Below are 24,020 nucleotides of genomic sequence, written 5' to 3' on the forward strand. Positions count from 1 at the left end.
TAGGATGTTTTCCTTCCCTAAGCCGAAACTGCCGAGGAGGTATTATATAGAATTGCCCGCGTGTATGACTGCAAGTATAAATTCGGCGTATTGGGGGAAAAATCTCGATTTGATCAAAGTAGGCGCGCAATCTGGAACCAGTTCATTTTCTCAATAGGCGCGCAAGATGTTGCTGGGTAATCTTGGCGACACAAGGTCATTTTCACTTGTTCACAACGTGGAACAATACCTGGAGCACAAACGCTTCGAATACTTAGAGCTCGTTGCTTTATTCCAAGGTGAGTTTTTTGCGTCGTATTGAATATATTGTACCACATTGATTTTCCTATTGTTTTAATTCAAAAGTTATTCGGCTGTATTGGATTGTTTCCAAGAAAGCGGTACAAAACTCTACTCATCTATCCCGATTTATAGATAGTTAAAATATGGTATGCGAAAGATTCATCTGCAAACTGAATTTATCATCAGCGTCATTATGATCAGCATCGTCATCATCCTTATCTTTAACATCATCATCGAGTGAAAGACAAAACCGTGCGGACCATGCGGACAATGCGAGCTCTCTCTCCTCAACAGTTGAGGTCTGGTTTTTGTGAACACGCCCATGGGGAAACACAAGCTCAGTGGAGAGTCTCTTGACGATTATAGAAAACTACAGAGTGAAGAGTGTAATAGGCCACGCAAGGTGTAAATCTGTTGAGTTGTAATAACGGGGAAAACTAGCTGCAGAGTACACCACGCTTAGCGAAATGCAACAAGCACTTTCGACATGTTCTTCTGATCTCCCCTTTTATCTATCTATTACAATCACCCTTCCCCAAAATTAATTTCGCTCTTCTCTTTTACCACTCCGACTCTAAATCATTCAGATCAAAGTCTGATCGAACACTCTCTCTTTGATTCTCTCTGACTACTTACCCTGAAAGACACACTTTTTTCTTCCACAGGCAATAGTAGGCACGCTGGCCAACTGACCTTTAAAAATTAAAAATTGTTATCAGAAAACTAACCCATGGCCAAGCACTATTACAAGAATCTCACAAATGAACAACAAACTTAGTGCTGTTGTTTCATAATGAGTACGATATTAAGGATTCCCTTATGTATTTTCTGCCTGTGGTGGATAGTAGCGGAAAATTTTTCCAAGAAATAGCGGGGAGATAGCTGTCTATTGACCTCTTTTGAGACATTTTTGAATCATAACTATTAGTGGTGGTTACGCACACCTTGGGTTTGGGGCCTTACGTGGGGTAAATGGCTTGGGTTTGGTTAGGCTCAGGTTTCAGGTTACCCTTGGGGATGCGGTTACACAGTAAAAGACTCCCTTCAGGGTCAAATATAATTAGATATGAGTTCACTGACCTGGCAAATTAGCAGGAAAAGTACAGAGCAACATGTATGTTACGAATCGAGATTTATTAACCATAACTTCAGTGATTCTCCTGCTTATAATACGACAGTCCTCCATAAATATAACAGTCTAGCATTTTTTTGCGAGAAGACACCGAAGAAGGCGCGAAATTAGCCAAGCGCATCGGAGGTCACCTCAAAACACTGCAAGCGATTTCCTGTATTAGCTACATTCTGCTTTATGATTGGCCAAGTCAGCTCAGGGAGCAGATAAACCGTACTTTTCAGTTCAGGAACTGTCATGGGAAGTTCTTTTGTTATTTTTGATGTATCCATGGAAATAACCCTAAAACAGTTTCGGTCTGAGGAAAGCGATTACACACAAAAACGTCCTTGCACATGGACAAACGCTATTTACCCATGGGTAAAAGGGCTAGTATAACCACGACTATTAGCTAAACGGAAGTTGTGTGACATGACACAAACGCATTCACGTTTAGGTTAAAAGTAAAATATATATGAAACGTGATGATTGAAACGATAGGTTGTTAGGAGAGAGTGTACTAAGTTTGTGACGTGGTAAATGTCGACGATAAACAATAAAACAAGGATTTGACGACTGAGAGTAGAGTGCACCCCATAAGCTCGGTACATTTGTGGTGCCGTGACCAGGATCAAGGTTATTGAAGAGACAACAACGTTGGAATTTAGGAGATTTGGACTGACCGCGTGGCCGTAGCGGTGGAAAACAATTTAGCGATCATGAAAGAGGGAGAGCAAGTATCAGATGCAATGGAGCGTTTAGAGAGAAAAATTGACAAAGAGATCGCAAAGCCTTTTGTTGATATACATTTTTTATTGTAAACGACTTTTCTCATGTAGCTTACAAGTTACGAAGAAATGTCAAAAAATGGTGTTCAAAAGAGCCTATAAGGTGGCATGGCGTAATCTTAGCAGTCATCAAATGTACAAAGCTATCGTGCTTGTATCGTGCTTGTCTTCAGAAAATTTGCATCAATATAACCTTTGGTCAGTTAATAATAAATTAAATTAATTTTTTTTCAGTGCAGAGGTGTTTGTTTTCGAACAATTATAAATTTTCTATTAAAGAGATTGTGCTAATGTTTTGCCGTTGCAACTTCTTTAGTCTCCTCTACTAACTATGAGAAAGACACAGAACGAAGCCAAACGCAGAGTTATCGTAGTTGCAAAACTACCCATAACAACATCCGATCTAAATGAGAAATCACCCGATACTGCTTTGCGCGAATAGTTTGTTCAAATTGACGTCCTTTCGCCTTCCATATAAAAGTTTCTTCATAATATTTACGGTAGGTCTGCACGTTTGGAGAAATCATGCCGCAAAAATCTTGTGACTCATTACGTAACTGTAACTAATTAAAAACTAATAAATGAAACGAATGAAAGTCTCACTGAGTCCTCTTCCTAAAACCGACGATGAAAACAGTGTCAATGATAAATATATGTCTTGTCAGACCGTAGGTTAAAATTATCGAGGTTGTTTTCTTTTTTTTTCCGCTCCATTGGTTGATTAAATTGCACCTACACAAAATTACTCGTAGACCTCAAAAAATGAAGAACAAACTTGCCAAATAGTACTCAACTAGAAAAAAAAGGTATTTAAAATCTGAAAAAATGGCGATGTCATTTTTCCTACCTGAAGATATGGCAATATTTTGTTGCACTGCGTAAGAAATTTTCAAACTTGTCTTCAAGTTAATTTTTGCGTATCTTCCAGTGTTTGCCTGTCCTTTGGTTGTATTTTACACATAAATGTATTTGCAAGGTCAATTACCTTGTTTTTAAAGATTTCACTGGATTTGACCTTCATTTTTGTGACGCAATTCAGTCTTGTGAGCTATTTCACTCCTGGTTCGGTCGTGTGAAATTTTAAAGCGCAGTTAAATTTGATTACTTTCTTGGGACAAATTAAATTTTCAGGATCAATTTGGGTATCTTTCTCCGATATTTTTCGACTGTTTGGCTGTCATACTCTAAAATATACGTTTAACCCTGTAACCTGTAACTAAGTGACCAGCATAAAATTTCTCCCTACAATATCAGCCCATATTTAAACATCAAGATGACAAGAATTAAGGAATTGATCACCTACTGAAGAAGCTCTTGATTGTTATACAAATTCTCCTTGTTACCATCTTAGGAAATGTGCTTATTGATGGTAGCTAGGGTGTAAAGGGTTACCTGAAACCTCAAACCGCTTTCAAAGTTAATAATCAACCTGAAATTTTGTGGTGCGTCACGCAATATTGGAAGGAGATGGCGTGACTGACCAAGACAAAATTTCTCCTTGCAGACAAGTGATGAGAATAAAGAAAAATATCAATTATAGGACTACTAATTGATGCCATACCAAGTTCTTCAAACTTATAAGATGAAAATCCTTTGATAGGCAGTAAGGAGAATTGCTAATGAGATCTTGGGAGTTAAAGGGTTAAAATTATACCCATAGCCATCCGGCGAACGCTTTTAAATTTAATAATGTAAATCAAGTGGTTATTTAATTAAAGGTACGTCACGCAGTATTCTCACCACTTAGTTAAAATATACAATGAGGTAGCTCCAAGGAGCGTTCAATTATGGCCTCAGGACATGCTTGAAAACTGGAATACAACTGAAATGTATTTTTCCGCTTGGCTCGTAGTTTAACAGTGAGATTAGAGCCCGGTGAAGATTTAGCATTTGCGACAACTGAACAACAGTACGAGGAAATTTTTTTGGTACCGTTCATTTCTCAACTCTTGTATTTAGAGCTCTGTTTCTTTTTTTTGCTTCCTTTCTTCAGATACGAAACGAATCTACCATTGACTTCAAGGTAAATTATTTATATAGTAGGGTGCCGTTTCCATCGTTCTTCGAAGCATCTACAAATATTTTTAGCGTTAAATGTTACTGGTATGTAACTTACTTAACTTAAATTTTCCTCCTAAGAATGAACTTATACACGTAGTTAGCTTGTTTGTCCTTTCGATGTAGCCTAAATATATGTACCGGTAAGTGGTCGAAACTTATTATTTGTAATACAGGCGCTTCCCTAGCCTTTCCCTCGTTTGCGATATTTTACGATCGTGATGACTATCTGTTTCTTGGTGGCTCGAAGGTGTTTACGTTATCATTTACAAACTTATGCGTCAGATTCTTGTCTTCAGGGTTCTAATGATCACCTTGGGCATGCTCATTTTGACAGTTTTGCATATTATGAAATATCAAGCTTTTCATTGCATTAAATAACTGTTGAGAGCTTGTTTGACGGCATTTTATTATTTCATCTTTGAGTTCGTGGACCAACCTGTTCCAAAATAGCTCAGTTCCTTTCGGTGTAGATGTGCCACGAAAGGCGTGTGCTTTGGTAAGTAGATGTTTCATTTATCAAGTAAACGTTGCCTCTTATTGTTAGATCTATTGAATGACAAGAATCGCGATTGACATTAATTCTAAACATTGATTTAAAAGCGTTAGGTTATTATGTTTCAAAACAGTTTTGTAGCAGAATCGAAGTGAGAAAGGAGTTGTTTTGGTATCATTTTTCTGTCTCTACATCCGCTTATCTGGAGAACCTGCTAACCTGTAAAGTGAGTAGCGATCAGGTGGAACATCTTGATCGATTTTTTTCCAAACCTAGCTGGAACAAAATAAAAAGTCCTTGCAAGCTCATACTTTGTATGCAGTTTTTTCTCTTAGTGGACCTATTACTGGTTAGAGGGATTCGTAAATAATGTTAAATTCATGACCTCCTGTTCTGATGTAAATTTTGTATGAAAACGCTCAAAATTAAAACAAACTCGGAAACATTTTTGCTCCGTCGGAATCACACATTGGCAAGTTAGTCGATCTGTTCAGAAGGACAGGGACGTATCCAACCCCTCACTACCCCACACGGGGTATTGCTGTCTCCCGTAATGACTCTTACCACAGGCAGACAGCCCAGTGCCTTTGAGGCCGCGTGACGTCAGTTATTTTAAAATACGCTAATTGAACTCTTACATTGTTTGTAATTTGCAACGGTCGATCTCGGCAAGACGCAAGTGATCCCAAGAAATGCTATTTCTCGGAATCACTTGAAACGATTTCATAAATTCGGCAAGACGGTGAGCGAATGTCGACGCAAGTGATCCCGAGAAATGTTTCATAAATTCAGCAAGATGGTGCGCGAATGTCGGAAATCGAGTAGGCTTTTGAGGTGGTTAGAGGCGGTCAATTGCACAGATTTTTGGCTTGGCTCTTACACGTTAATCGACTTTTAATGTCCCCGAAGCTGGGAGGTGAGCGACATTTGGAAGCGGAAGAAATTCGGCGAAGTTCTAGAGGCTTTTGGCCCAGACGGTCCTGGAAGTTGCACGCCTTGTGTTTTTCCTTTGCCTTTGGAGAGGCAGCAGTACAAAGTGGGGAATTAACCGTTCCAAACTCCTCCAAAATCACTCTAGACAACACAGAAAAACAAAGGTAAGTGAACTTTATTCATCTGACTGTCATGAAGCGGATGTTGGGGATGAAATGTTTCGATTTGCGAATTTATAAAACATTTCTCGGGATCACTTGCGTCTTGCCGAGATCAACTGTTGCAAATTACAAATAATGTAAGAGTTCAATCACAGGCGTCCCAAGCTCCAGCTGTGAGATGATCATCTAGTGCAATAACAGTCATGGCGGAATTACAAGAGCCTGTATGGGAATATTTACGACCGCTTTAACGAATTAAAAAATAGGTCAAATTCTCAATAAAAATATTTCACCTTACTTCCACAGCGTATCACTTGTTATCTGACCGCTTACTTTGATGAAAAGATCCCATTTTAGAGAGTCGCCCATTTCGGTACAAAAGAAAGGGCTTTTGTGTTCAACAAGCGTATCAAATAACTGACGTCACGCGGCCTCAAATCACAGGGTTGTCTGCCTGTGCTCTTAGGAGTCGTAATTACGGCAGCGTCGTTGCGAGAGGAATAATAAGACGCATTTGGTAAGTTTGATTCAGTGATATTTCATCATAGTGAAAGGCATAGAAAGATCGAATATTATGTGTTATCCTAGACTGAATAATTTGCCTTCAATTAAAAGGGATTTTGACGCAATACTGAACGATTGAACAGTCTGTGACGTAGGTAAATATTCGTCGAGGACAACGGTTAATAGATCTCCTAACAAATTGTCGTCGAATTTTATTTCCGCATCTGTTTCTAAAGAATGTGAACAGTTACGTTATCCTTGTGGACTTTCTTGGGATATAAAAATTCGGAATTTATCCCTGATAATATTCTTTCAGTGATCTCAAGTTCACATTAGTGACTATTTCAATTCAAGCATTCGAAATGCAACGAAGCACATCTTCTCTTTCCAACTTACCTGAATAGCAGGAATTCGAAGGGTTTGCAAACAGATTGCAACGTCAGAACGTCTAACCTTTACACTGATAAGAAAAGCACGTAGCGGACCGTTTGGCTGTTTTGTTTTGCAAAGTTACAGATGTTTGAATAAAATTTAATGCGTGCATGATCAAGATAATTTCCGCCATCTTTCTCGTCACATCACTCAATGCAACGCTTGTCACGCTTGTCACGCAATGTAATAAAAAACGAAAACTTAAAATACAAATGTCTCAATCAATGATGATAATGTTTATTTGACTAAACAGACTTCGGCTAAACTTCAGAATACCCCGCAACTCATTTACATGTGTCGGGAGGCTTTGAAGATCGAGGCATAACACAATAGACGCTATTCTTATTCAATGACATGTAAATGAGTTGCGGGGTATTCTGAAGTTGCTCCCAGACTTCAAACATTCTACCTAACGTTTCCAAGAGAAAAAGGTTTAAAATCCCGAAAAGCACCCGAGTTATTTTAAAAAACGTACTTTGAGTTATAAGTTGATAAATCAGGAAGGTGTCAGAAGCATCCCCTGAGGGAATTTTCTGCTCATCTTGCCGCTTGTTTTTCATGTTATTTGCATATTTAGTTTGCATCGCGTACATAACAAATTCACACGTGCAAACTTTTTGTTTATGGAAAACTCTTAGCTCAAGAAAAAATCAAAAGCGGAAGAAAGCCCTTGGTAAAAAAAAAGTCCTTTGTGAAAGCAACTGGTACTGGCGGAGCTCCACGCTGCCATCCAGATTACGAACAAAACAAAATGTCAAACATAAATTTTGAAACGAGATTTTACTTGTGCAAGTACCAGCCTTGATACGAAAACATCAACAATCGCCTCGAATCGTAATTTTGGGAGCTGTATGTTGATTCGTTGTCTTGCCCCTCAGCACATTTTCCGATTTTTTCATTTTTGCTTCAAGTTTTTCGTTTGCCTTTGGCAACTTTGCCCATTATTGTGGCGTTCTTCCTTACCGCTCCACTGAGCGATCGAGACAAAAAACGTGTCTGCCATGGGTTGCTTCTGCCGAGAAGTCTTTACCCATCGTCATTGACGCCAGGAGGTCCCGTTTTCCTATTAGTTTGCGGTTTCAGGAGGCGAGATAGTATCCTAGCTTGTAGCAAGTTGTTTACGAACCTTTATAAGCTAAAATGCTGTATTTGATTTTGGGAGGAATACATTCACTTTGAGCGAAGTTATAGGGTATTTAGATCGACCGATTCTCGCCAAATTTCGCCGAAACATTCGTGGAATAATAAAAAACGAAATTGTGACGGGAAATTTTGATATTTAAAATATTTCTCTCGTGGTGTACGTTTACGCAACACTTCTCGCATCTTTTTAGCTATTCCAACTTGTTTAGACAACCAATCAGAATATCGAAAAAAGCTTAACACAATTTTGTTGGTTGATGCCCTGTGAATGAGACTGTGCAGCCATTTTGCTTGTGCTGCGGCATCCGATATCCGATATATTCAATAGAAGAACCCTCGGTCGTTTCACGCCTTGCCGGCTCCTGACACCTCCTTATCACATTATTAACTAAGTTGATAGCTTTAAAACAACTATTCACCGAAATGGAGGGGGCTAGTGGTGGATATTAACCGAGCTGCGATGCAGGTAAATGAGGTAATGCAGGTAAATGAGGTAAATATCAACCGCTAGCCACCGACACTGACGTGAATAGTTGTTTATGATAAAACAGTGAGATAATTAAGCACAGGAGATGATTTTAACTCCTTTTTTCCTGAAACAATTGTTATATTTTTGGGTACAAATCCCGCGCGTTGCTCGGAGGTGAAAAGCAAAGGATATTTAGAGTTTGAGCAGCCAATCAGAGCGCGCCTTCAACGCTATCCAGTGTTTTTGTATATACTAAAGCAAACTATCTTGTTATACCCCTCTTTTACGCAGCACAATATGTCTATGATCACCTAAAATACACCGGTTAATGTAGTTATGTTTTATTTTTCTTTTCTTTTCTTTCCATCCACCCTTCAATCATTCGTTCGTTTCATGTATTTTTATTTAATTTTAGAATGGCTGCAAAGTCTTACCAAGCAGACTTTAAAAGGTGTTACGGGGGTCGACTTTCCAATCTTTCTCATAAAACGACAGAGAACGAAATTCAACAAATTTATGACGACTGGGCAAAGGAATATGAAAAGGTAATCACTGAGCCAGTTCATGTATATAATATTAGTTTCCAAACTAATTAAATGTGTATATGGTTAGCCGGACCTCACTTTAGTTCCTTTTTCGTGCGACGATCACGTACTTTCGTATAATCGAATATTTCAATCGTATATTTCAAGTTAGTGAAAGGTGAGAAAAGAGGCAGGAAAAACTGTTGACCCTGTAGCAGCAAGGCAATGGTACATTAAAGGAGAAGCTTACGTGATCTAAGACTCTTAATTAATTAATTAATTAATTATTAAGGAGAGCGAGCTCTGGCTCAAAAATAATTAATAATTAATTAATAAATAATTAATTCAATTAATTAATTAATGGTACATTAAAGGAGAAGCTTACGTGATCCAAGACTCTTAGTGCCTTCCCCTCAGTCCTCAGTGAGTTTCTTCAAGCTCTTTTGTCCCTTACGTCTACTATGTTACATAAGGTTGAGTTTTGTGTTCAAATTTCACTTTCAGGATGTTGTTGTTGTGGCACGCGCAATTTTCCACAAGCCACTGGCTGAGTCTTTGGATGAAGCCATTCGGCGATTTCTCGCTGGGAAAGAAAAAGATGACGTGAAAATAATAGACGCCGCAGCTGGTACAGGACTGGTTGGAGTCGAACTAAATAAACTCGGCTACACCAATCTATGTGCTTTGGATATTTCACCAGAAATGTTAGATGAAGCAAAGAAAAAAAACGTCTACACAAAGTTTATATGTTCCTCTTTAAGTGACAGGCCAAATCCTGAAATTGCACCAGAAGAATTTGATGCTTTGATTTGTGGGGGCTCAATGCTTGTAGGACACATCGGTCCATCGGCGCTCATAGAGATGATCAGAATAATAAAAATCGGTAAGCTTACTTCCGCCTTTGCCAAATACTTATCACAAAAACGAAGAGTAGACAAACAAACAAACAAGGGAAGATAACAATTGTAACAAATTTTATTTTATCTCTCAGTTCGTAGGTACCTTGATTGGTCAATTTAGCGGGCGTATTTACTGCACGGCCCGTTAAATTCAAAAGTTTGTTTGAACTGAAATCTTCCTCTTTCCTCTATTTGAACCCAGAAATATAGCGAACATCTTGTTAACCGCGTTTTTTTCTGGTCCTTACTGCAAGTTACGGAACCTCGTTTTCTTTGTCGTTTTTATGGGCCATAAATTCGTGTGGGAAAACCTTGGTCCGTAACTTACATTGGGGACCTCGAACTCAGTTAATAAGAGCTTTATAAGCTAATTAAACAAAGGATTACGGCAATTGAAAGCTACAAATGATACAATATTGACATCGATTGTTTGGTGCGTCTAGCACTCGAACTCAAATTATGAAAAAAGTTCGACACTTGAAATTATTGTGAAATAATACTAGTGATTTGACAAAACATGTCAAATTTTTTTCACAATATCGGAATCAAAAAGTTTGTGTTTACAATTTTTGTAGTATGTTTTCATCTTACTTTAATCGGGATGAACATGTGGTAGCAGCACCACCGGAGCAACCAACATCAGCAGAAACGACAACAAAAGCGAAAACAAAACCTCAATAGAAACAGGCTTAGTTCCCAGTTTTTTTCGTTTGCTAACGCGCCTGTTTCCCCCTCCCCCCCCCCCCCTTTCCTAGGATCAGCATGCATACTCTCCATACTTTTCTCCCTACATTTCACATGTTACACACAAGGAGAATTCGTCGGGCGTCTCCAGTTCTCGATCATTTCCTTTATTCTCATGTCCGTATTGTTTGATTCAGGGACGGTATTGCTGAAAGAAATTAGAAGCTTAAGGTTGAAGGGTTATAAGCTATAAACTTTAAGATTTTGGACGTTTTGCTTATTTTCAGGCGGTCTGGTGTGTTTCAACATCCGAGATGGGCAACTAGAGGACTATCAAGAGAAGATATCGGAATTAGAGTCATTGGGATCGTGGAAATTAATCTCAAAAAGGTCATTGCCATTTTTTGAAAGCGATGACATGCCTAGAGAAACTTTCTTGTTTATATGTCAAGTCTTGGATTCTGCGAGGTGATTGTGCAAATGGAAAGCGTGGCGTTCTGAATGATACCGCTGTGACTAAGACTGGGATAAAGACGTCCTTACTAAGCTTCCGAATGTTTATAACAACGAAATTTTAACGTTGCACAATGAAAGCCGACTTCGAATAACTAAGTATGGAAAACAGTTTTACCTGTATTAAGCGATCACCAATGGGAAAAGGTGGGGTGACTGCATAATACAGGTGGACCGCTTTTAAAGCTCTGTTTAGCCAAGGGTAAAAATTCCCGACGTTCTGCTGCCGTGGGCGAATCAATACCTCTACAAGCAATCAGAGTCTCTTTTTTGGAAAGAACTCGATCAAAATATTATCCCTGATCGTTACAGGAGAGTCAAATTCCGGCCATGCACCCTCTCTTATCAAAATACAAGAAATAACACGTTTCCTGTAATTTATTTATTTTTTGTTTTTGTAAGGCTTAATAAAACCGCCAAGTGTGATACGGTGCACATTATAATCTAATAATATTGTAATCAAATCTTGTTGAGTTCAAGTTAGTGGTCTTACTAATGCTTCAGGATTTTGTAGACAAAAAATGACGAGGTTTGAGGCATGTCGTCTGTCTGGAAATGGGGAATCGTTTCCTTGACAACATTCACCCACTTTCCCTCTTTCTCCAATTCTTCCATCATTGGCTGGTATCGTTCAAGCTCACCAAATCAAATGTTGAAGCTAAGAAGACCATCTACGATTTAGGAAAAAAAAAAAGATCAATATTTGAATAAATACACACAAATGGAAACGGAATGATTTGAGGTGATATATTGAATCTTTCGAGCACTGACCCCTACTTTCCTCAAGTAACTTTCATATTTTATATATAACAATTTACCTCGCAGAAGTGATAACTAAGGTTCGGAAAGAAAAAACTGGGCGAAAGAACAGGCGAATGCAAATGGCAAACAGAGTGTTTCTTGAAAAGCTCGTGGGAAAATTCTCAGGAATCTAATCCACTCACTCTTCTTGTGAGACCCTTTATGTTGGTGGTGTGATTTCAGATGAATGATGTTTGGAAGCAATACAGCATATTAATCTTAAAAAGACAGTTCCAGAATTAATCTCATGAGAGTCTCCTAGTTTTTGTAGAACGTTGTAAATTTGCCCCTGACAAAAATATCTCTCATCGTGTCTTTGATAAAATCGTCTCTTTCTTAGTGATTACTTGGCTTTTATGTCGCATTCATCGTTGAATGCCTGCTAAGGTCTAGTGACAGGTCTTCCCACTTGATATTTTACCTATGCAGCTTATAGCTTCATTTGGTGGTAGAGAATAGAATAGGGCTGGTTGGGTTACTCAGCAACAGGAGTTTGGTTAAACAGAAAAAAAGTAAATTTAAGGAGGGGCTAAAATTAAGAGATCATTTTATTTCCTCGTGACAATGACGGATTTGTCGGGATCACATATTTCAACTAAATCAGAATTCGAGTGGAAAACGTGTTTTTGGCGAGCGTGCACTCAATATTTTCTCTTTTACTGTTTGGTCACTAACTTGGATTTTTGATGCAGATGAAGGCTGAAAAGAGAAGCAAATCTCTGATTCTTACTTTCTCCTTCATTGTGATAATAATCCCGCTCGCCTGCAAATTTCAAAAGAAAAGAATAATTCAGAATCTCACCAATCTTGATCATGCGAATCATTTCCACCAGAGCAGTTGGTTTGACATGCGCAGCAGCCAGCGTTCCAATGCAGATCATAGCGTCGTATTCTCCAGTGATAACTTCAGGATTCTGATCAGAGTTCAATGGAGCGTAGATGAATTTCTGGTAGACGTTTTTCTTCCTTGCTTCATTCAACATTTCAGGTGAGATGTCCAGAGCACACAGATGAGTGTAGCCGAGTTTGTGAAGCTCAACTCCACACAGACCAGTGCCAGCCCCGCAATCGATAATCTTGACTTCATCCTTCGGTTTGTTCAAGTATTGTTTGATGGCAGCGTCTAAGCATTCAGCTTGTGGTCGATGACAGACCAAGAGTGCTTTTACCACGACTTCCTGAAAGATATTTTGACAAACAGCTCACACCAAACTCAAATTAATGTAAAATAGATATACTTTTTGTTCCTCGCAGGATTTCGCAATCAAAATTTATAGTACAACCATAATCTCAAATATCTAGCGGATCACTGTTGTCACAGCTATTCCTTCCATTTCCTTTTCCCGCCCTTTATTGGTCAAGACGCATTGTCAATAAAAGCACAGAAGATGAAAATGATCTCGTATCATACACCACATGCGCGGTCTAAAACGTAGTTTGTTTGATCGCTCAAGGAAATTCGAGTGTTTTTTTTTTTCGCGTTTGACCCAAGCAGGCTTGTGTGCCATATCTTTGTTCTCTCTATCTTTCGATGATATTTGCGATCTGTTACTCAAGATAAAAGACGCAGAGCGAAATGGAGTGTTTGTTGCATCAACCATGGAACTGTGGTCGATATCTCAGTTGCTTACATGTTCGTTATGACCAGTTCCTTCCCCAGCCTTGATTACCCAATAACTTGACACATGGAGAAAAGATATATTTAGGTGTCCTTAAACATGGATTAATCCTGTCTTAAACTCAGGTTTAATAAGTTTAAGTTGATGTTTAAGTCACTTATACCTAGATTTAAGTTGGACTTAAACCTGGCTTATACTATCTTAAGGCTAAAACTTAATGCAGGTTTAAGTTCACATTAAATGTGTCCAAAACATTCCTGTATGTTTAATATATTTAGGTGTCCTTAAACATGGATTAATCCTGTCTTAAACTCAGGTTTAATAAGTTTAAGTTGATGTTTAAGTCACTTATACCTAGATTTAAGTTGGACTTAAACCTGGCTTATACTATCTTAAGGCTAAAACTTAATGCAGGTTTAAGTTCACATTAAATGTGTCCAAAACATTCCTGTATGTTTAAGTACTGTTTAATTGAAGTAAACAGAGCTCAAACATTTAATGTTGTCAAAGTACCATTTAATGCAAATTAATCTGCTCAAAATTTGTTGCTTATTTTAGTTTTGAATCAAATTTGTGAAATCAGTGAAATATTATTGTTTTGTTGTTTCATTACTAAACTGCCACCCACCAGGTCACATATCACACTAAACAATATATGTTTCAAGTTTCTTTTATTTTAAATTCACTGGTACACATTCTTAAAGCTACTGCCTATTTGTAATTAACCCTTTAACTCCCAGGAGTGATTAACAAGTAACTTCTCCCTAAAATATCTTGAACTTATCCAGCAAAGAGATAATGAGAATTCTCAAACTTATCAGGTATAGGTCTTTGTCTTGATATCACACCAGATTCTCATAACTAAGTTACAGGGAAATATGTAGCAGCTAGAGAGGATAGTTACCAATCAGATCTTGGGAGTTAAAGGGTTAAAATGTCACACATACCTAGCTTATTTATGCTTGACAGGAACAAATTTTCCCCATCATAAGTCAATAAATTTAACAATGCTTGGAAGAAACTATCCCTGTGATCTAGATGACAATAATTTGTTCTAACAAAACAATTACTTCAGTTTGCCATTAAATACATGATAAATAAATGAATAAAAAGTAAAAAAAGTGTTAAGTATTTTTTCAATCACGACTCTTTGTTTATCTGCCTGACAGCCCAAAGTGGGCCAGCAGGTGCAGGCCTCTCCGACATGCCACCAACACTCCTTGGCTTAGCCATTGCCCTGGCATGGGGGGTCAAATTATTTTTGTAGGTTCTGTCTAGCCTGGCTTTTGCATTTGTCAAGCTTGTTCTTTCCCATGATAGCTTCTTGGTTACATATCTTGCCAGTTTCTTTTCTTTTTCACCAGTAATGAAATCTTCTTGCTCCTCATAATCTGATTCTTTGCTACTCATATAATCAATGTAAAGGATTTCACTATAATACTGTTTTTCTTTTGGTGTCATAGAAGCTTGTAGCATCTCATAGGATGACTGACGCCTTTCCAGTTTCTAATGGAACAAAAAGCAACAATTTAGTCATTATTTAGTTAATAACCAGACCAAATTATATCTATGAAACATATAATTTATTGTCAAATAGAAATACTTTTCTAACTCAAAATGATATCCCACAAAAGATATAAAATATGAAAATAACAATCAGCAATAAATAGAACTCCCAGAAAAAAATTCATGCTACAAAACAGTACTAAATTAAAGCAAACCCATGTTATTTGGTTAACTACCAGCAAGGTTGACTTTCCTAATTAATGTGTATTTGTACACCAGTTGTAAACATACCAGTCCTACTTACAGTGTATGACAAATTTGTGCATGGCATTGTTTCATTTTTTGTTGCTGTATATTATCCCACATTGTATTGTGGTACAATGCCATGCACAAATTTGCCACAGTATTAAACAACACTTGTTGTCAAACTGAATTGAAACGTTTGATTCAGAAGCCATGCTTCAGCCACACTATCTTGAAAATTTATTCTTGAATATAGGTTTAGCATGGCAAAAGCAAGACAACTTAGCTAGTCCTTACATTTAGCAAACGCCTGCTCCTTTTGTACTTTTCTTTATGCTCTTCATTTTTCCCTTTTCTTATCCTCTGCTCTCTTTCTTAAGTTGTTTTGAAGTACCGATAAAACTGAGCTGTTGAGTTAAAAACAATAATTATTATCGCTGCATGATATCCTAAAATTACAATACAATGACAAGTCTATGTGTATATGTAACATCAGCTTATGGATATATATTAATTAAAAGAACTAATGATGGTAATATTGTGTTTTCCCTCTTAGTTTTTAAGTTTTCTGTCCAACATATTTCAGAAAATTTGTTTGATTTTGCACAAGGTAAATGTTTCTTGTTCTAACTTGCACACAACATTAAAACTTGATTCCTGTAATGTAATACCTTCCATTTGTAAGTCAGTCCATAGGCAGCTTTCTCCTCCATGCTCTTTTTTCAGTACTTCTTTCACTTTTGTAAAAATACTCTAGTTTCTCTCTGACTGTGGACTGTAATAAAAATGAGAATGTTATTTTTGTTTTAAACAATAGCCAGAGGCAGTTATAATAATATTATTATTATTATTCAGCCAAAAAAGGAAATAATAATTCAAGTAAAGCAGTTATACAAGAGGGACAATTTTCTAATCACTGCTGGTACAGTGCAGAAGCTACATGCTTTTTACACCTTCAAACTGACATTAGGATTTCTGGTTCCTGGAGGGAAAAGATTTCTCAAAACAAAAATTTTCATGTATTAATCTATCAGCAACATAATAGTTGAAATAACAGATTCTAAAAGTTTACCACCTCCTACTCCCAATTTGAATATTTTACACTGGCCCCAGACTCTAAACACTGGCCTCAAAACAGATAACTAACAGTCCCTTAGAAGAAGCTGGTCAGAGAGATATTTAGTTCTTGGTGGTAAAGTTTTAATTCTAATATCTTGCATGCCATCTCTCTTAGTGCCTTGCTATTTAAATACATCATCTTATGTATGGTAAAAAAATAACATACTCCTCATCAATGATGAAACCTTGTGTCACTTTTTTTTCTACCATCTTTTTGTAGATGAACCGAAACCGTTTCTGGAAGATAATATGGAAGAACATCATATGTCAAAAGTCAATTCAAACCACAAACTTGTTTATTTCTTTAATCAGGGTCAGCAGGGTTTTTGGGTAAACAGTACACAGTGGAATTTTAAACTGGGTAAACAGTATTTTTGCTAAATGCTTGCAAAATAGGCACAAGAATTCAGCACAAGGATGTTCCAACTTTGTGATAAGCACTAGAACCAACATCTACACAGATTGTGCTTTAAGTTAACACAGAACACGCGTGATGGCGGAATGGCGGTGTCTTTGAAGACACGTTTTATGCTTCTGATACACCGCAACTGAAACTCTCAAACACAACTTAACGGTACTAAAGTTGAAAAAATTTATATCCTTAAAGTAATTAAAGAATATTTACCCTTAAGTCATTTGGAATCACAACATTTGATTCTCTGCGAGAGCTTTTAGAACGTTTGTTGCCTTTCTTCTTTGCCTGCCCTTCCAGACTCGCAAGTTGGTTCTTCAGCTTTGCATTTTCTTGCCGAAGGACTGCATTCGTATCTTCTAGTTTCTTTTGCCCTTCGAGAATCGAATCAATCCTTCTACTCATTCTTTCCATAAGAACAAGCTGTCTCTCTTGAACTGGATCGTTTGCAGCCATCATCCTATCGAGGAAGAATCCAAACACGTGCCCGCAACGAAACGAAACTCGACCGAGTGAACGAACGACAGTGAAAGATCAAATATCGCGCGATTATAGTTTTGGACATTTGATTGGCGTTCATACGGTATTTGTCATGCGCATAAGGATCTCGGCCTCACTCTGGGGACGAGACATACCGCGTCCTCGATACAAACGCGCGCTTTTCAACGTTCAGTTAGAGATGTCTGGTGACGTTTGCAGTTCAGAGCTGTTTACTTCATGCTCAGAAACCCCGGTTTCCTTGTTCAGCAAAACCAATGCTTGGGAAGTTTTAATACCCTTTGTGTGTGGGACGCAAATAACTTTGAACCTAAAGCATCAAGCTACTTTTTGCCTGTTTATAGGATACACAGTCTTTTTGCTGGAGCTTATTTAACTCTTGACAATGTAAAACTCATGGCAGTTTGTCCTATTCCACGCCGTGCCGTTATTTTACCAGCCAGTTATTAACATCAATCTACATTCACATGTCGTTGTTGTTTTTAATATATTTAACAATAAATATTATTCCCCTTAGTGGTGGTGGATATTTAATGAGCTGTGAAGTATATACCAAACCAGTGAGATAAAAGAATTATAAATTTATATCTCAGAACACTGCAAAAAAAAGTTTTTCACACTTCAGCTTAAGCTGGGAAGTGGATAGCACATGCATGTACTATCCTGAGTTTGAGTAGCCAATCAGAGCATGCAAAAAACACTGTCCACTGGTTTGGTATGTACTAAAATTATATGGTTTTGAAGAAATGTACCTTATTTGCTCAGGTTAGTCAAATTCCCTGTGCAACCACCTTCCTTTAGTGAAACAGTTTCCAACACAAGAAATCAAGTCTCTTGTTCACAATCAACAAACACAGTTTCATTACCCAAAGAATTGAAAAAGCAATAAAATCAGTAGCGTGAAATATTGTGGCTTTACTAAATACATAATATTAATATTAATCTATGATTAATTCATTGAAGGTTGCTGGAGGCTGCTCTCGTATGGTTTCGGGTTCTGGTGAGAGATTATGTCAATAAAGTAGACTTGGTGTACACCAAAAGATTTGATGTGTTTTTAAGGTCCTTAAACACGGCATAAATATTATGATAAATTTAATGTTGTATTTAAGGCTCCTTTAACTAGACCTTAAATCTCCCCAATAGGTTTAACGTTAGATTTAAGGTGGTTTAAAGTAACCCTAAATCATTCAAAGGATTTAAGTACGGTTAAAATGACTTAAACATAGCTTAAATCTCAATGTCGATTTAATTTGCATTTAAGAATGCTTAAACCTCGCCTAAACAAAGGTACATTTTAAAGTCATGTTTAAGTTTAGTAAACATGGCTTAAATTTGTCTTTGGGTTTAATAGTTGTTTAATTTTACTTAAATGACACTAAAATTTGGCATTTTACCCAGTGTGAGCAGGCAAAGGCATTTGATATTTTAATTTTTCTTAAGTTTCAACAAGCCTCACACAAAATGAGGTCTCGTGTAAAAGCTTCCTTAAGAAAACGAGTTTTATTTCTATGAGAACAAACTCAAATAGTGTGATAGATAACTAGATGAATGGATAAATAAGGAAATGGATAAATATAGATATCATCAACCCACCTCATCATACTTATTGGCCCAATCGTTATATACATCCCTGATTTGATCTTCTGTTGTTGTGGCTGGTGACAGATCAGCAAATCGAGTTCCAAAGTACTTTCTGTAACCGCCGACATGTGTATGCGTAGCCATTCTGAAAATAATAACAACATCAATTCATTGTTTAACCTTAGATCTCATTAGAAAGTCTCCTTACTGTTTTTCATACGATTCTTGTGACGTTAGTTTGGAGAATTTGATATTGGATTTTCTAGTAATCTCTTGATTTATATTTTTCTTTGCTCTCATCACTTGTCGACTAGATTCTGTTTTGATAATTTTGGTAGATGTTTTGTCGCGGTCACCAAGAAGAACAAAATCAAACTTTTCCGAATTGCAGAGATGGTTATCAGGGTAGTATCGTTAGAAGTATTGTTATTGTAACAAACAAAAATACAAACGTAAATAAAATTAAGCGCAAAGTGACTTAAGAAAAATAGCGTCCACGGGCATTTACGTAAGTCTCTATTACACTCAACGAGCTTCAGGAAACGTAATCTACTAGACAGCCATGCGCGAGTAGCCAAGAGGTGGCCAAGAGGTGGGCTTGACGCAAAAGCCTTTAAAACTTCGCTTTTAAATCTAAAATTTGGTTATTTTCAAAGGTAATGGTTGTCTCTTTAGTATCCTGTCTGTTGGGTGTTGCGCATCCACCACCCCCCCCTTTCCCCTCTCAAGTTTAATACATATGTAGTAAGTTTAATAGGGGGTAGCTGCCGTGCTGCGTCTCTAGGGGAGGAGGGGGGTATTACAAGATAATAATATAGAGGCCAGTGAATAAGTTTCTAGTAATCGGATCCATATGTTTTCACAAAGGAAGCAGGCGTGAAGGTTCGAGAAGGATGTTTCGACGCCCACAAGAATCTATTTTTGTGAGAGATCGTCGCTTTTTTGCCGCTGCTTTGGTCACTCAGGACCACTATGTTACCCTACTGAAATTCTCTTGTGGTACACTTGAATTCCAACTTCAGATATGACAAATATATTTCCTCCTCAGAAGGAGAAAAGGAAAATTACTTTTCTTTCATTATGAGGGGGTAATTCAGAGGGTGGTAGGTAAAGTAAAGTATAAAAATCGCGCGAAACATACCTTAATTGATAAGCAGTAAATACTGATTGTTTGCTTCCCTTTTCCTTTCAAGAAAGTTAACAAAGTCACAGTGTGATCGCCCCTCTCGTTCCCTCGAATGAGTTTGAACTGCGCGAATGTTTCTTAAATTGTAAGCCGGGGTGATGTTATTTTACGGAGCTGTGAAAATATTGCCAAATAGTGAAAGGTGACGGGACCACTGCATGCTGTTATTTCACGGAGATGTGGAAATTCGTCAAAATGTCATTGCATATCATTCCGGAATGGCGGAAAATGACATCAACTAACCCTAATAATAATAATGAGTGAATTTTAGACAAAATATGCCACACGGTTGCTTAATTTAAAAGTGAGAATGATGTTGATTTAAAAAAACTGGAAATAATTTCAGCAATAACTAACATTAACGGGACCTGTCTACGAATCATGTTCACACAGGTTTGCCTCTTCGAGGAAAAGACGCTTTTCCTTCTCGTCCTCACCTAACAGTTTTTTGATAACGACCTTCTCAGAATTGTTTCTCGCCACAAAAACCAAACCATAGGATCCTCGACCGATAGCCTCTTCTTTGTCTCGCAACTGCTTCCACTCGAATAATGGTAAACCATGACAATCCGAAGATCCGTCTGAATTACGCTTCCCTTTCAAGGGCAATTTAAACGCCGTAGAATTGACGATTTGTAATTTGTTGAGGAACAGAAGAAATCTGCTGAACGAATTGGTGAAATAGCCTTTTTTTGTCCAGAAAGTTTATTTCTTCCGCTGATATGTAAGCCGTAAATTTCACAATAGGATGGTGGTGTTTTGGACACCTGGTCGCGAAGAAATTCTTCAAATTCTTCTTGACGGCTTCCTTCTGCTAACTTTCTTTTGTCTTTTCACGCCATGAGAAATTCCCACGCGCGTGACACCCTGCAAACCTCTTTTCAACTAGTGTTACTCAAGTCCCAAAACTTATTCGTGGATGAAAAAACGCTCGTATTGAAGGGCTCGTAACGAGGGCTTACTCTCACGCTAGTCTGAGTTTGGAGCTGGGGCTGAACGTTGTCATATTTTGAGAAGCCTGAAAACGTTCCTGTGATGTTCTCACATTTACAAGCATACGAGATATTATTGTTTCAATAAATCAATACAGACGTGACCAGGAAACGTATCAAAGTTATAATTGTTTATTGTAATGTGGTATGTCGAGTTGGTTTTCACATGCTGTGCGACTTTTTATGCCGCGACTAAAACTCATGGCAAATTTTGCATAACAAAAGGTAACTAAACAGGGTTACAACGCGAAAACGCAGCTATCTTTCATGCATAATGGTTCATTATTATTTTTACCACTCAGTAAAAGAAAAAAAATTAATAACACTAAATTTTAGTCACGCGCGTTATCGTCGTGGGGATAAATGAGCCAAGCGCTTGGTGTCTTTGTACAAAATTTGTGCAACATGCCCTGACATCCGTTCCGTGTTTTAGGATTTGGGGTCATTTTCCGCCGTTCCGTGTTTTAGGATTTGGGGTCATTTTCCGCCGTTCCGTGCTTTAGGATTTGGGGTCATTTTCCGCCGTTCCGTGCTTTAGGATTTGGGGTCATTTTCAGCCGTTCCGTGCTTTAGGATTTGGGGTCATTTTCCGCCGTTCCGTGTTTTAGGATTTGGGGTCATTTTCCGCCGTTCCGTGCTTTAGGATTTGGGGTCATTTACCGCCGTTCCGTGCTTTAGGATTTGGGGTCATTTTCCGCCATTCCGCCATTCCACCGTTCCGCTTTTAGGGTCGCCCGCGAAATACATGAATGGCTCCGGTCTCTGGTCGTCCGCCTGAACTGACTAAATGAGTTTTGTCAGCGGAGCTTGTTGGCCAACAGCTTTCTCATCGCCGGAATATCGCTGAACGACCTCGCTGAACGAGAAAGGCTGCCTTCCCTTCGCTACGTAAGTAAGCATTTCTTGTTGGACAGATCGGTGTTTTCATTCGCATGGATATTTCATTGTTCCGCTTCGAGACACGCGGTTAACAATACTCACGAGCAAATAGTTAAGATATAACTCATTAACTTTTACTATTTTTATCACTCAATTACAGGTCGGAGCCATTCCTGTATTTAGTCGTTAGTAACTCTTATAATTTCGCCATGACTGTTATTGCGCAAGATGATCATCTCTATGGGCGGCCGTCACCGCCTGTGAGTGAAATTGCTATTGTCTCACAGACCAAAGTTAAAAAAAATCGACTGAAATTAAATGGTTTGAACGAATGAAGAAACACTTTCCAAACAACACGAGAATGTAGACAATACACGTACAGCGTATGCATTAATTCTCGGTTGTATGCTCAATAAACAAAATCGTTCAATTAAGTATCAATTCTGTTTAAAATCTTCTCTCTATTAATATGTAATGTTCCTGAGCCGAATGGCAGAATTAATTACTGCTGGGACTAAACTTGATTGATCAAAAAGAGCTAGATCGATCATGAAAATCAATTCAAAACCTTCCCAGACCAACTTTGGTCGAATTTTTTTCCTCAACAAAATTAAAGTTGATTTTTTCAACTTACATTTCAGAAAATAAAAATACGGAAATGTGTCAACTTTTCTGAGAAAAAAGAGAAGAAAGACCACAGAAATGCGAAACTGCAACCGAAAATAGAAACTTTTTCGTCAAACGAGTCCGGTCGCACTGGGGAGAGGTAACTTCAGTGTTTGAAAAAATTGAGAAGTGCATGTTTACCACTCGGAACAAAGGATACGCGATCCGCGGTGAGGTCGTGTTGAGGTTCACTGCAGGTAGTTTCCATAATTTGCAAAGAAACATTAAATTGTGAGAGATACTAAAACTGACGACCACATATATAGAAAGCAAGAAGATCTAGCTAAATTACCTCGTATTTTCAAATAAATCGTGTTTCAAATCAACAAAGTTTCACAGTCGTTGATAGTTACAGCAATGATTTCTTTTGTTCAACTCGATGTTTCCAACATATGCCTGTCCTACCACAGGTGGCCCAAGCTCCAGCTGTGAGATGATCATCTTGCAAAATAAGAGTCATGGCGAAATGAATGAGTTTCCAATAATCGGATCCCTCTGCTGTGCGCAAAGGGTTCTGGGATCGCCACGGGGCAAACAACGCAAATTGCTACAAAGGAATATATGACGAAAAGTTGCAGTTGTCCAATCACTTTAATGTAATGCAAACAAATCATTTTAATCTCCTTCTGCCAAGAGGTAGCTATTGTTCCTCCTCAGCCTGAGAATACAGCATCCTCTGTTTCAATAGATTTAGAAAACAGTGGTAATTCATATACCAAAGCTTTGAAACAAACATCACAAACTCATCCTTCCTTCTAATCACCTTCAATCGAAGCTACAGAATTCAAGCAACTTGGTCAAGATCTTTAAATACAAAAACATTGTCTTGGTACTCTAAAACAACTGTGAAAAAGCAAATTCAATCTCCAGAAGCTACCAGTGCCAAATAATCCTTTTCTGTGAAAAAGCTACATCCAGCTATACGTATTAAACCTTCTGCTCTCCATCATCTTATTCTACCATGATCAGTTCTGCCCAGGGTGTTCAAGTCTCCACTTACTGCAAACCTGAACTAATTCAGCTTTTTGTGGACCTTCCTACTGACCCTGACTTTGAAAGCACATTATGTTATAATAATCCCGTAAGGTCCAGTTCGTTTCAGTTTCAAACCGGACTTTAAAATTGCTGCACGCCGTTTCCCCTGCTGTAGTAGATAAGAAAAATATACCAGTGGTATGTCATAAAAGCCAATAACTGTGTTAAAATATTAGTTTTCTCAATTTCCCTAAACGGTTTCGATATCTTTAAACACCAGTAGTGGAACGATTGGCGCAAACAAACTTTTGACGAATATTCCTTTGGATATGATGTAAAACTAGACCCTGTGAGCAGGGTAACTGGGATACCTGGATGGTACTGGATCCTTGGAATCAATTGTAGTGATACTGCGGGTGTCGGACTAGTTTACTGAAATAGTGCGCTCAAGTCTGGCCAAGGGCATACACCTATTTCAAGACATAGGCATGCTATGCATGCAAGAGTTACTTTTTTGTAGGGTGGGTGGATTACTTGAAACAT

General features: G+C 38.0%; 3 protein-coding genes and 1 long non-coding RNA gene across 5 annotated transcripts; 1 reads left to right on the forward strand and 3 right to left on the reverse strand.

Annotated features, from left to right (window-relative positions):
- Window positions 1-5,583: 5,583 nt before the first annotated feature.
- Window positions 5,584-6,216, reverse strand: LOC149040319 (uncharacterized). Its single transcript, XR_016179690.1, has 2 exons — window positions 6,128-6,216; window positions 5,584-5,809 (listed from the first exon to the last, which is right to left on the reverse strand). It is a non-coding gene; the product is annotated as an uncharacterized LOC149040319 (long non-coding RNA).
- Window positions 6,206-12,134, forward strand: LOC113679418 (methyltransferase-like protein 27). The gene is made up of 4 exons (XM_027196375.2): window positions 6,206-6,346; window positions 8,793-8,922; window positions 9,406-9,784; window positions 10,772-12,134. The coding sequence occupies exons 2-4, from the start codon at window positions 8,794-8,796 to the stop codon at window positions 10,954-10,956; spliced, it is 693 nt and encodes a 230-aa protein (XP_027052176.2). The 5' UTR covers window positions 6,206-6,346; window position 8,793; the 3' UTR covers window positions 10,957-12,134.
- On the reverse strand, window positions 11,365-20,053 carry LOC113679419 (methyltransferase-like protein 27). Its single transcript, XM_089182121.1, has 3 exons — window positions 19,921-20,053; window positions 18,792-18,924; window positions 11,365-12,976 (listed from the first exon to the last, which is right to left on the reverse strand). The coding sequence occupies exons 2-3, from the start codon at window positions 18,921-18,923 to the stop codon at window positions 12,455-12,457; spliced, it is 654 nt and encodes a 217-aa protein (XP_089038247.1). The 5' UTR covers window position 18,924; window positions 19,921-20,053; the 3' UTR covers window positions 11,365-12,454.
- On the reverse strand, window positions 14,072-17,519 carry LOC149040320 (uncharacterized). Of its 2 annotated transcripts, XM_089182123.1 has the most exons (5): window positions 16,911-17,519; window positions 16,452-16,522; window positions 15,838-15,941; window positions 15,464-15,573; window positions 14,072-14,923 (listed from the first exon to the last, which is right to left on the reverse strand). In XM_089182123.1, the coding sequence occupies exons 1-3, from the start codon at window positions 17,154-17,156 to the stop codon at window positions 15,920-15,922; spliced, it is 339 nt and encodes a 112-aa protein (XP_089038249.1). In that variant the 5' UTR covers window positions 17,157-17,519; the 3' UTR covers window positions 14,072-14,923; window positions 15,464-15,573; window positions 15,838-15,919. The 2 variants fall into 2 exon arrangements, with proteins under 2 accessions (XP_089038249.1, XP_089038248.1); XM_089182122.1 differs by lacking the exons at window positions 14,072-14,923; window positions 15,464-15,573; window positions 15,838-15,941 and having other exon boundaries at window positions 15,948-16,522.
- Window positions 20,054-24,020: the final 3,967 nt, after the last annotated feature.

This window comes from Pocillopora damicornis, chromosome 9 (assembly GCF_964200805.1).
Source record: "Pocillopora damicornis chromosome 9, jaPocDami1.2, whole genome shotgun sequence".
Taxonomy (NCBI): Eukaryota; Metazoa; Cnidaria; class Anthozoa; order Scleractinia; family Pocilloporidae; genus Pocillopora; species Pocillopora damicornis.

Bases quoted from the DNA above. Each gene is read 5' to 3' on its own strand.
- LOC113679419 (XM_089182121.1), bottom strand. From the start codon at position 18,923: ATGGCTACGCATACACATGTCGGCGGTTACAGAAAGTACTTTGGAACT. The intron at 12,977-18,791 runs GTGGGTTGATGA...AATATCTTTCAG, and splicing joins GGGCCAATAAGTATGATGAG to GAAGTCGTGGTAAAAGCACT.
- LOC149040320 (XM_089182122.1), bottom strand. From the start codon at position 17,156: ATGATGGCTGCAAACGATCCAGTTCAAGAGAGACAGCTTGTTCTTATG. The intron at 16,523-16,910 runs GTAAATATTCTT...ATTATCTTCCAG, and splicing joins TGATTCCAAATGACTTAAGG to AAACGGTTTCGGTTCATCTA.
- LOC113679418 (XM_027196375.2), top strand. From the start codon at position 8,794: ATGGCTGCAAAGTCTTACCAAGCAGACTTTAAAAGGTGTTACGGGGGT. The intron at 8,923-9,405 runs GTAATCACTGAG...TTTCACTTTCAG, and splicing joins GGGCAAAGGAATATGAAAAG to GATGTTGTTGTTGTGGCACG. The intron at 9,785-10,771 runs GTAAGCTTACTT...GCTTATTTTCAG, and splicing joins GATCAGAATAATAAAAATCG to GCGGTCTGGTGTGTTTCAAC.